The sequence below is a fragment of the Colletes latitarsis genome, chromosome 11, assembly GCF_051014445.1.
Source record: "Colletes latitarsis isolate SP2378_abdomen chromosome 11, iyColLati1, whole genome shotgun sequence".
Taxonomy (NCBI): Eukaryota; Metazoa; Arthropoda; class Insecta; order Hymenoptera; family Colletidae; genus Colletes; species Colletes latitarsis.
Genome location: NC_135144.1, coordinates 15118150 through 15129370, shown reverse-complemented (window position 1 = coordinate 15129370; position 11221 = coordinate 15118150). Strand labels below are relative to the sequence as shown.

Genomic DNA, 11221 nt, shown 5'->3' with positions numbered 1-11221 from the left:
CTTGGTAGGACGTAGAGATACATATAATAAAGAAATCTTCGACGTTAATTTTAAGATTCGCGACAAAACTTAAGACTAATCAACTTGGAATTAGAAGTCCCCCAGCGGTTGTGGCGTACTCCCTCGATGTCCTTGCGATTAATTTAAACTGAAATCAAAACTAATATTTATATTAGTGAGATATGGAAGGAAATTAAGCAAAATATTACAAGAATTTAAGCAGAAACATAAAAATAAAAATCTTATATTAATCAGTGTCATCGAATCAACACAATGTTATAGATATCAAAACGAACATTCGTAATAATGAAAGAAACTTGGATCGAGACACCAGATTGAATCAACACCAAACAATCAAAGGAAATGGAAGAATCAAACGAAGTACTTCCGCAGATCATTATGAGAATTCGAGCAAGAATGTAACCACACAATCTTATTCTAATCAGTGTAATAAAAATTCATGAAACAATAATACATTATTATATCCTGCAATATTATACATATCAAAGCAATAACATAAATTTGACAAACAATGTAAAAGTAGAAACAAAGAAAAGTAACATTCATAATAACCAAATAAAATCAGATAGATAAATAAAATTGAAGTCACATCAAACAAACAAATAAAAATAATAAAATACAAATAAGTGGAGTGGACTTACTATTTGTTGTCAGTACATAGGATAGTTACCACTGGTCGAGCTGTAAAATAAGAAAATATTCAAATTATAGCAACATCAGTTAGGCAAGTAAAGCAAAATCAGTTCATTTAAGCGAAATTGGTATCAAACGTTAGAATAGAAGAGAAGAGAGAATTTTTAAACAGTTCTTATCGTAAGTCATCACCGTCCGGCACTGGTCAGTCCTGGTCAGTCCTGCTCACTCCTGGTCACTCCTGGTCACCAATGGTCAGCGCTCTACAAATGGCCTAATTCAAGCCCGCGCGACCCGATTCCCCTGGATGCTCCAGGGGTACTAAAGAATTTGTCCAGCGGTAGCTTCGAGTGGGGAAGTCGAAGAGTGGGGAGACAGTGTCAACGTGAAGAGTTAAGAACCGTTTGGACTAGAGAACAATACTATTTCGATTGATCCCACCTCTTGACCATTTCTGGATCTTCACTGGACTGCTGACCTTGATGTCAATCTCACTGTTGACCACCAGCGACCATAAGCTAGTCATTGTTGATCATCGACCCATTAAAACTATTACGAAGATTAAAGCTTTCTTACGAGGATCCCCTTACAATTTGATGCATGATCTTTTTAACATTTTGTTCCACTTTGGAAGAGTGTATCTCATGTTATAAGACACTCGTGGTACAGCGATAGCGTTCATCCCACTAACGATAGGTCTATTTTTTACTTCGTTTATGTGTAATAGGTATACATGGGTTAGGAAATAAAAATGCCTGGGCAGTTGAGATTCGAAATCGTATGCAAGTTGACACAAATCAGATTTCAGCTATTTCGAAAGCAAGAAAGAAAGAAAGACTCACATTCGCCTTCTTTATTGAATTCCCGAAGCTGTCCAAAGTACCTAAGCTCATGTACACATAGCTGTGGATTGGTGTGCGTAAATGGAGGGGTATATTTTTAGATTTATCAAGACACACATTTTCTATTCGTTAATTTTTGTCAATACGTGTCTTTTTGTACATCAATTCGAACAATTGCCATACCGAGCGAAAAATTCGGAGGCGACTTTAATGTCCTCTTCAGTTGAGAAACTATTCACTGAATTAGTATTGATGGACAGCAGCTGTAGTGTGTGTAAAAGTAATTTTTAAATAATCTTAATCGATTGATTACTCCAATGAAATTAATCAATTAATAAAATTTCTGTAATTTCATTTTTTGTCTCGTTTCCTCTTGTGTTCATTTCTAAATCTGTTGGTAACATTGCGAGTGACACGGAAATGATAATGGGGCTCTAGAGCCCTAGAGAAACGGGCCGAAAAAATACATTAGGTGAAAGATCTACTTGTATACCTTGTCTGTGGTATAACTATATTTTTTCTTTTTTTCCTTAGATCTTTTCAGAGTGGCCAGGGGTGCCACCGGATCGTCGAGGGTGTCTCCTTCGTCTAGCGTTTCTGGCACACACACATCACTCTTATTACATTTAGACGTAACAAATGAACATAAACATTACGAATTCTCATTTATTCGCTCATTCATTCGTTACTGTCGCAAGATCTGGTTAGTTCATTGTGTGAAATTGTCTAAAGTACGTTATAACAATGAACCGGTAATAGAGAAGCGACAAATATGTTAAAAATATTTCAAGAGTGCTATGCATAAGACTATTACAAAGAGCAGAATTTTACTTTGTGGAAGCACTAGATGAAGTACTAGGGAGGGAACTTTAGAAATAGGAATGGTAATGGAAATTCTTTAGTAACGAATGCTTTAACGCACGGTATGAGGAGTGAAGCGAGTTTCATTGTACTTCATATTTCGTACTACCTTCTTCAATTCCGCCCAGTCAAGGGTGTAGGGTATCGATGGATATTTTAATTAAGTTTACTAATAAAATAAATATTTTGACAAAAATTGAATTATCAATTTATGACTTAACATATTTTCATACTTGTACAAAAAATAAATAAATAGAAATTTAGGTACAAAATCCTCGTAGCACATCAATCGCAATCAATAATGAAGTTTGCGCACCTCTAAGTTCCCTAGTTCATATACCCTAGTATTAACGACAAATGCGCTATCTTGAGTGGTGAAATTCATAACTCTTTCGTAATATAACCATTTCGAAACTATAGTATTGTGACACAGATTATTTCGTGCTCGTTTCGCACGTTGATACAACAGAGTCGTGGTCTGATCGTAACAAATGGCTGTGTTTTTCAGGTTAAAATTATATGAATTTCCTTAACGATAGTGAAAAAAGTATAATAATTGATGGGATTAAAAAATGTCACAACAAACTGCTCTTGCACAGACTACCAATGCAGGATCGGATATGACACCTGTACTTGGTAGTATACAATCCATTGGACCTAATACTCAGGCATCATCTACTGTATCCAATATACAAAGTGGCAATACAGTAGTACAGGTTTTGCAACCTCAGACTCAATCTCAACAAACGCAATTTGTAACGCAATCACCGAAACAGCAAGTGTCTCAACAATCATCCGCGCAACAACAGCAACAGCAACAGCAACAGCAACAACAACAACAACAACAAAGTTCCTTCAATGATTTCCCACAGGTACATGTTTCATTGCATTTAAAGATAACTATGTACTAAGTGAATTGGTCAATTTGTTCTCTATCTAGTTCTTAACAAAAACACGATTACAAGATCTTGTCAAAGAGGTAGACCCTACTGAACAATTAGATGAAGAAGTTGAAGAAATGCTTTTGCAATTAGCAGATGATTTTGTAGAAACAACTGTAAATGCAGCATGCTTGTTGGCTAAGCATCGTCATGCTAACACTGTTGAAGTAAAGGATGTCCAATTACATTTAGGTAAGTTATATAAAATAATTCAATAAATGAATTATTGAATGTTTCTGAGGTATCCTTTACAACATAATTAATAATTTAAATATTTAGAGATCATGGTTTTGAATGCGTATTTGGAATGCACATAAATATTTAAATAATGTTTAATAGGGTAATTGAATAAAAATTTTGACTTTATATAAATTACTTATTTTTAGAGAGAAATTGGAATATGTGGATTCCTGGTTTTGGTACAGACGAGGTGCGCCCATATAAACGAGCAACAGTCACAGAGGCACACAAACAAAGATTGGCACTTATACGAAAATCAATCAAAAAATATTAGTCTTCCTACATATTTTACCTTCTATACCTGTTATTTTATCTATAAGTGACAATTTTTTTTACATTTACATGACAGTACATTTATTATAATATGCGTCACTGATATTTGTAAACAAATGGAAATTATTAATCATACATGGTTTTTGCAATGTATAGCTGTAACTATGAAGTGACTTAAAAATTTAATAATAATTAAAGTACTATTCTTAAAGGAAATTGGCAATTACTTAAGTGTGATACAAATAAGGAATAGATAAATTGAATATTATAAGGATATATGTATTACAGTATTATTCTTCCTTAATCAGATGGTAAATGGAATAGTTTTTGACATGTAAATTTTGTGATACTCTAAGTGTATATAAAAAGAAAGATTTTATTTTTTTAAATTCAAATACCATTATTTTATTTAATTTTGTTAATAACACTATTATGAAGTATAAATGAATTTTATCAATATATGTGATACTTTGCATTAGCAATTTAAGGATTTTAAGCTGCTTACATTACGAATCATTGCATTGATTTATCAACAATTTCATATAAAGTGAAAAAGAAAAAATAATTGTAATTTGAATAATGAAAGTATAAAAATAAGTATAAAAATAAAAAAGTAATAAAAAAGAATTTAGTAAATTGCCAAGATAATTAAAAAATTTATTTTTTTCGTGGAATGTAAAACAATTTCGATATAAAAATAATTTTTTATGATTTTGAGAATATATAAAGTTTTATACGTGCGTTTAATTTTCTTCTTATCTTCTTTCTTGGTCTGAATTACATGACAATTCGAATTTTAGATTTTATGTCATGAATTCTCTTGCTTTTGAAACAATAGATAAAATACACTTTTAACACTGTGACTTCCATTTTTTTTTTTTTTTTTAATTTCTTCATAAACAATGTATGCATTGACAACAGCTATTCCAAGTAAAATGTTAAGTTTTTAAGTTTATTATTATTGAATATTACACTAAACTCCTTCACAGAATTTTGAAGTATTACAAATTATTATGGTTATTAGTTTAAAAGAGAATTGGTCAATATGTTACGATAAATTCAATTTTGATTTAAATTGACACTAGATCCAATTCACTAGTAGGTCTAGTAACTCTTTGATTTAGCAATGACTGTAACATAAGAAACTGGAACCTGGTTGTTCGTCGGGCTGAATTCATCAACTGACATTACATACTACATACCATAGTCTAGTATATAAATCGTGATAACCTTTTTCTTTCAGGGACGTCTTGTGAGTTTTACCATCTGCTTACTGGAACATTGTACAGGCGGTACTATTCATTTTCTTATATCTTCATTATAAAGAATATTGTTAGCAATTTACGAGACATCGTTTGTGTATTAATAATATCTAAAAAGTAAGCAGTTCTTTTTTTCTCAAATATCAGTTCTATCGGGAATCTAGTGATTGTGAAGTATCATTTGAACGTGCATATCTTTATCTTATTAGTTGAATAAAAAACTTATATTACTTTTTTAAACAGACTTTATGCGTTTATATTGTACTTTGACGGTCTAAATAAAGTACTTTTCTGGTAATTGATTAAAGTTTATTCGTAAGTTGTATTTGACCATTGTAGCTAAAATTATATTTATAAAGGATAAATATATATCGAAATTGAAATGTCAATTCTGTTGCAGATTGTTCAGTGTTATAGAAGATAGTACAATTCGTTTTGTTGAAATCAGAAATTTTGCTGAGAATTGAATAATATTGATACGAAATAATAATTTATAACATTCTGCGAGTAGAGTGTGCAGTAACAAATAATAATTTCGTAAAGAAAAATGTCTGTTAGTAATGATAATACGAATAACAACACATGTGTTGTATGTTACAAAAATGTTGATATTTATAGTATTGGTATGTGCGAACACCCTGTGTGTTATGAATGTAGCACACGAATGAGGGTACTCTGCTGTCAAAATGAGTGTCCTATTTGTCGCCAAGATTTACCAAAAGTTGTATTTACAAAGGAGATTAAACCTTTTCGTTATCTACATAAAGGCAATTTATTGGACACACGATACCATATTTATTTTAATACATCTGATATTCAAAATAAATTTTATGATTTACTGGCTAACAGCTGCAATATTTGTAAAGAAAAACCTATGTTTAATAATTTTAACAGTTTGAAAGATCATATGAGACATCAACATGAGCTGCATTACTGTGATCTCTGTGTTGAAAATTTGAAGGTAAATTAACGTTATTTTACATTAATAGAATTAGTTTAGTTTTATAGAAGAATTTGTTTAAATATAAAGTATTTTTATAAATTCCTGAATTTAAAAAAAATGTTTATTTTTGTTACCATAGATATTTTCTCATGAAAGGCGTTATTATACAAGGCCTGACCTTGCACAACATAGAAGGAAGGGAGATATTGATGACAAAAGTCATAAAGGACATCCATTATGTGAATTTTGTGATCAGCGTTACATGGATAATGATGAATTATTTCGACACTTAAGACGCGATCATTTGTATTGCCATTTTTGCGATGCAGATGGTTTACATCAGTATTACAGCTCTTATGATTATCTCAGAGATCATTTCAGACAAGAACATTTTTTGTGCGAAGAAGGAATGTGTTCTGAGGAAAAATTTACAAGCGTCTTTAGGACTGATATAGATCTTAAAGCACATAAGGCGAGTGTTCATAGTAAACAATTGAGCAAGGCTGCCGCAAAACAAGCAAGAACATTAGAGTTAGAATTTACTCTAGCTCCACGTGGTGATAATCGAATGAATAGAAGAGGAATGTTAGGTGCCTCATCTTCTAGGAGTTCAAGAGATTATGGCAGTAGAGATTATAATCTCAGGGAATACCAACATACAATAACGCCAAACACTTCAAATATATTTGTATCAAACAACAAACCTACTTTTGTACGTCAGCCATCTGTAGATGTACAGAGTACCGAGGAATTTCCAACACTGGGTAACACTGCACCTATTGTACCTAACTTAACTCAAAGTAAAGGTAGAGGAAATGTAACAATTCGTAGTACTATAAGACCACAGCCTCTTGCTGTTACGGATGAAAATTTCCCTGCATTGGGATTAGAAACAGCAAGCACAAGTATTTCTAAAACTGTTAATTTCAGTGTATCCAGTGGTAATGCTTCAGGATCAAGTATGCAACCACAAAAGAGTACAACTTCCAATGTATCTATTCAAGTAAATCATGAACCAAATGGAACTGTTACCACAAAAGTTTCAGGTCCAAATATTAGAATTCGTCCAACACAACTTTCAATGGAATCTGACTTCCCTGCATTAGGTGTTGTAGAACCATCGACTAGCAATTCGAATTTAGCTCATTGGAAGGAAGTTTTACAATGGACCTGTTCTAAGTCAGCATCAGTGTCTGTACCAAAGCCTAAAAAAGTTGCATCACCATCGGTAGTATCTTCCTCAGTACCTCAATCTGGGGAAGATTTTCCTACATTATCAAAGGCATCCAAATCGAAGAAGCAATCAGTAATCACGGTAGTACCTTCTTGGGGTCAACCACAAAGTTCTAATAACAGTAACAATGTGAAATCAACTACTGATATAACAAAAGGGAAAACAAAAAAGAAAAAAGTTAAACAAAATTGTAATAACAATAGTACCAACGGTAATGACACTAACAGTTCAAGAATGAATATAAGTACTGTTGTTGTAAGGAAAGATTGTGAAACGTCTAAAATATCAAAAAGTTCATGTGATATGCATAGCATGGACAGTGTACAGTCAAGTTCTCAGTTTATGCAGAATACAGATAACGTGAGTAATAGTGAAAATACATCGAAAAATATAAATGTGCAACATTCAAAGGAGATGGAGCAAATTAATAAAAAAGATAAGAAAAAACATAAAAATTTGGATAATGAAACAAATGTAAATACAGTTACAACTAATAATACTTCTAATGGAGTACAGAGGAAACGTACGGAATTAAAGATAGATAGCTTAAATTCTACTAACAGAAATGTTCGTCATTTAGAAGAATTCCCAGCTTTAAGTAGCAGCAGTTCCAAGCCACCTGGTTTTACAAACCCCCCGCCTGGATTTGGGACAACAACTCCTCCACCTCCTGGTTTTTGTATAAAATACAATAGTGAAGATAAACTTAACAGCAGTAATGGATTGACTTTCACAAACAGTTCTGGAGAGAATTATTCTATTTTGCCAGATAATAGTAAGCACAATAGTGCATACAATTATGTACCTCCCCCGGACTTTCAAAAACGGAACAAATGTCTTGTGGCCAAAGTTAATGAAGTTTTGGTACAACAAGACCAAATCGAGGAATTTCGATACATAAGTGGATTGTTTCGCCAAGGAACATGTAACGCGCAAGAATATTACATGCATTGCCGTGACGTTATGGGTCTTAGCGCATTTGAAATTGTATTTCCAGAGCTTCTAGTTCTACTGCCTGATATTATAAAGCAGCAAGAATTATTTAAAGTTCACAAAAAGGAAAGTGGTAATAAGATTAAAGGTTTAGAAATTTGTGCGACCTGCAGTCAAGTTTTGAAGAATGGTCCTGATTTAAGAGCACATACGACTAGTCATACATTGGAAAATCATTTTCCAGCACTTGGGAAAACTAATGCACCGCTTCAAAAGAATTCTTGGGTGCGTAAATGAGTATAAATGTGTTCCTTTAGTTAACTTACATATTTTGCCAAGTCTCTGTAAGATATGAATAAAGGAACTATGCTGAATAAACTATTTTTGTGGATGACGTCATTGTAAGATAATCGCAATTAACTTGAGGTTAAAACATATGGTACATATTCCAACTATCAATCCTACAATTAGTATTAAAAGTTAGTTTGAACAAATTAATTGTAATATTATATTTCATATTTGTTCAATAACTTTGTGTGATTACTGCCTAAAATGAAAAAGATTTGTTATCAAACGGTTGTACTAATAATTTTATGCAATATAAATGTAGTAAAGAAAGTCAATAAGTCGCTGTATAAAAATAAAGTTTGTGTAAATTAATTTAAATGATCTAACACTTGTGACATATTATGAATAAGATATTCGTAAGTAAATCTTGTACTAAAATGTTTTAATCAGTGCTCTGTTTCGCCATACGTTAAAATTACTCTGTATATATTAATTATAAGTAGAGAACACATTACTATAATTTTTTCATTGTGTTTTACGGAATAAAAATGGAACAGAATTTGATGGTGAAAAAGAATAACACCACATATTAACAAATTATTTGATACATTATGCATTATACAGTGCATCTATATACTGTTTTGTACTATAATAAAGTTATTACATTGAGTTACATAATAAGACTATAAAACTATAATTGTTTTTCCATTTCCTGTTTTTGTAATTACATCTTAATTTCATTAAAAAAGAAGAAAGCAATGGTGGAACATGAATACAAAGTAAATTTGTAATTCATTTTATATTTTTATTTTTAAATTCTTTTCACTTATAAGTATATGATACTTTACAATAAGAATAATTATCTTTATGAATAAACAGGGATTTATAAATTTTAATACCATGTAATGATTGTTAAGGATAAAAAGTTTTTTAAATGCTTATTTTTAAGACTTACTATTAATATTACTCACTCTATAATTCATTACTTAAATCTTTATTTAAAAAACAGGAAAGTAAAAATGGTATGTCAAATTATGTTATGTATATAATATTTAATTTTTAACTTGTTACATAGACGCAGAGCAAAGGATGCACAAGTATAAAATTTCACTTGTACTTTCTCCTTTTTTATAGCAGAAATTGTTAGTAATATATTAAGTAAATAATATTCACAGTACTTTTCTTTTCAAATGAAAACAATATATGTACTGAAATCAACATAGAAATATTTCTTGTTTATTTCAAACTCGATACACTTTCAAGTAAACTTATAACTCTACAAATTAAAGTCGTAAATAGTATACAAATAAAATGTAACTGATAAATTCACACGCTTCTAATTTATAAATTTCTCCTTTACTGAAGGGAAACTTCATTTAAAAAATGAAATCTATATAAGCTTTATAGATTATTGAGACAGTCAAGTTTCTCTATTACGCCAAGTAGTTTTCATCTTAGAAATTAGAATCACAGTGGTATTAAATCGTACACATAGTGCATAATCTGATAAAACGGAGATTGCAACCTGTCTTCTACGTCCATGCTCGTTGAATAAATTGTTCATGAAGATTATGAATAATGACAGAGCTTTACCACTTTTTAGCTAATTCGTTACTCAACCAATCGAGTCCTTCATAGAGTCCATGCCCTTGCGTAGCACAAGTGCTTTGAACATACCATTGGCATCCACTTAACGAATTGAGTTTCAATTTATTTGTGAGTTCTGCGGGGGACATGGCATTTGGCAAATCTTGCTTATTAGCAAATACCAAGAGAACTGCATCTCGAAGTTCATCTTCCTTCAACATGTTTGCTAATTCACGTTCAGCCTCTCTAATACGTTCACGATCGTTGCAGTCAACAACATAAATCAGGCCTTGTGTGTTTTGAAAATAGTGTCTCCAAAGTGGTCTGATTTTATCCTGGCCACCAACATCCCACACAGTGAAACATATATTCCTATATTCAACAGTTTCAACATTGAAACCAATGGTTGGTATGGTTGTCACAATTTCACCAAGTTTCAATTTATATAGTATGGTAGTTTTTCCAGCAGCATCTAGTCCCACCATTAATATTCTCATTTGCTTTTTACCAAAGAGCCGGTTTACTAAGCTGCTAATTGTTAGGCCCATTTTGTTTGGGAAGACACCACACGCCCGAAGCGTTCAAAATAATACTCTTCTATCGATACAGACTTTAGCGTAGCCACACGTTAGTACGTTTTGTAAGTGGACGATTTAACGTTTCGCATGCGAAACAAATATTTTGGAATTTTAATTATTTGTCGACGTTTCCAACAATGTCGTTAATACACCTTACGGACAATAATAGCAAACGTCACCTCACCGTAGCTTATTATTCCGGAAATAGTTGGCAAAATTGGCCACGCATGCCAACCTTTACGTAAAAGAACCAATCGAAATATTACTTCAGAATTTAGTCTAAACAGTGTTTTCTAGAATATACAGATTTTATAAGTACAAATGGATACAATTAATTAATTCACATACAATGATTTCGTGATTCAAAGTCATGAAAGACATGACGTAAACCGAGCATCGCAATCCTATCATCTATCATATAACCGAACTCCGTATAGATATCTAGGCACGTTATTTAAATGCAAGCTTTCGTAATAGATTTATATTTACAAATTTAAAGAATAGTTAATACTATTATTAGATTATTATTTCCAAATACGTACGTAACGTCACGTAAATTACGTGACAGTTTAAAAATGCAGGTAC

The 11221-nt window shown here is 31.8% G+C and overlaps 3 protein-coding genes across 6 annotated transcripts; 2 read left to right on the top strand and 1 right to left on the bottom strand.

The window, feature by feature from the left end:
* Positions 1-2786: 2786 nt before the first annotated feature.
* Positions 2787-4191, top strand: Taf12 (TATA-box binding protein associated factor 12). 2 transcript variants are annotated; one of them, XM_076776760.1, is made up of 4 exons: positions 2795-2865; positions 2957-3229; positions 3298-3490; positions 3685-4191. In XM_076776760.1, the coding sequence occupies exons 2-4, from the start codon at positions 2978-2980 to the stop codon at positions 3810-3812; spliced, it is 573 nt and encodes a 190-aa protein (XP_076632875.1). In that variant the 5' UTR covers positions 2795-2865; positions 2957-2977; the 3' UTR covers positions 3813-4191. The 2 variants fall into 2 exon arrangements, with proteins under 2 accessions (XP_076632874.1, XP_076632875.1); XM_076776759.1 differs by having other exon boundaries at positions 2787-3229; positions 3685-4189.
* A 718-nt stretch (positions 4192-4909) lies between these two features.
* Positions 4910-8618, top strand: LOC143347407 (E3 ubiquitin-protein ligase ZNF598). Of its 3 annotated transcripts, XM_076776530.1 has the most exons (4): positions 4910-5190; positions 5317-5388; positions 5474-6034; positions 6156-8618. In XM_076776530.1, exons 3-4 carry the CDS (start codon positions 5621-5623, stop codon positions 8478-8480), a joined length of 2739 nt encoding a protein of 912 aa, XP_076632645.1. In that variant the 5' UTR covers positions 4910-5190; positions 5317-5388; positions 5474-5620; the 3' UTR covers positions 8481-8618. The 3 variants fall into 3 exon arrangements, with proteins under 3 accessions (XP_076632645.1, XP_076632647.1, XP_076632648.1); XM_076776532.1 differs by lacking the exon at positions 5317-5388; XM_076776533.1 differs by lacking the exon at positions 5317-5388 and having other exon boundaries at positions 5083-5103.
* A 712-nt stretch (positions 8619-9330) lies between these two features.
* Arf102f (ADP-ribosylation factor 2) lies at positions 9331-11028 on the bottom strand. The gene has a single exon (XM_076776537.1). The coding sequence runs from the start codon at positions 10604-10606 to the stop codon at positions 10061-10063; it is 546 nt and encodes a 181-aa protein (XP_076632652.1). The 5' UTR covers positions 10607-11028; the 3' UTR covers positions 9331-10060.
* Positions 11029-11221: the final 193 nt, after the last annotated feature.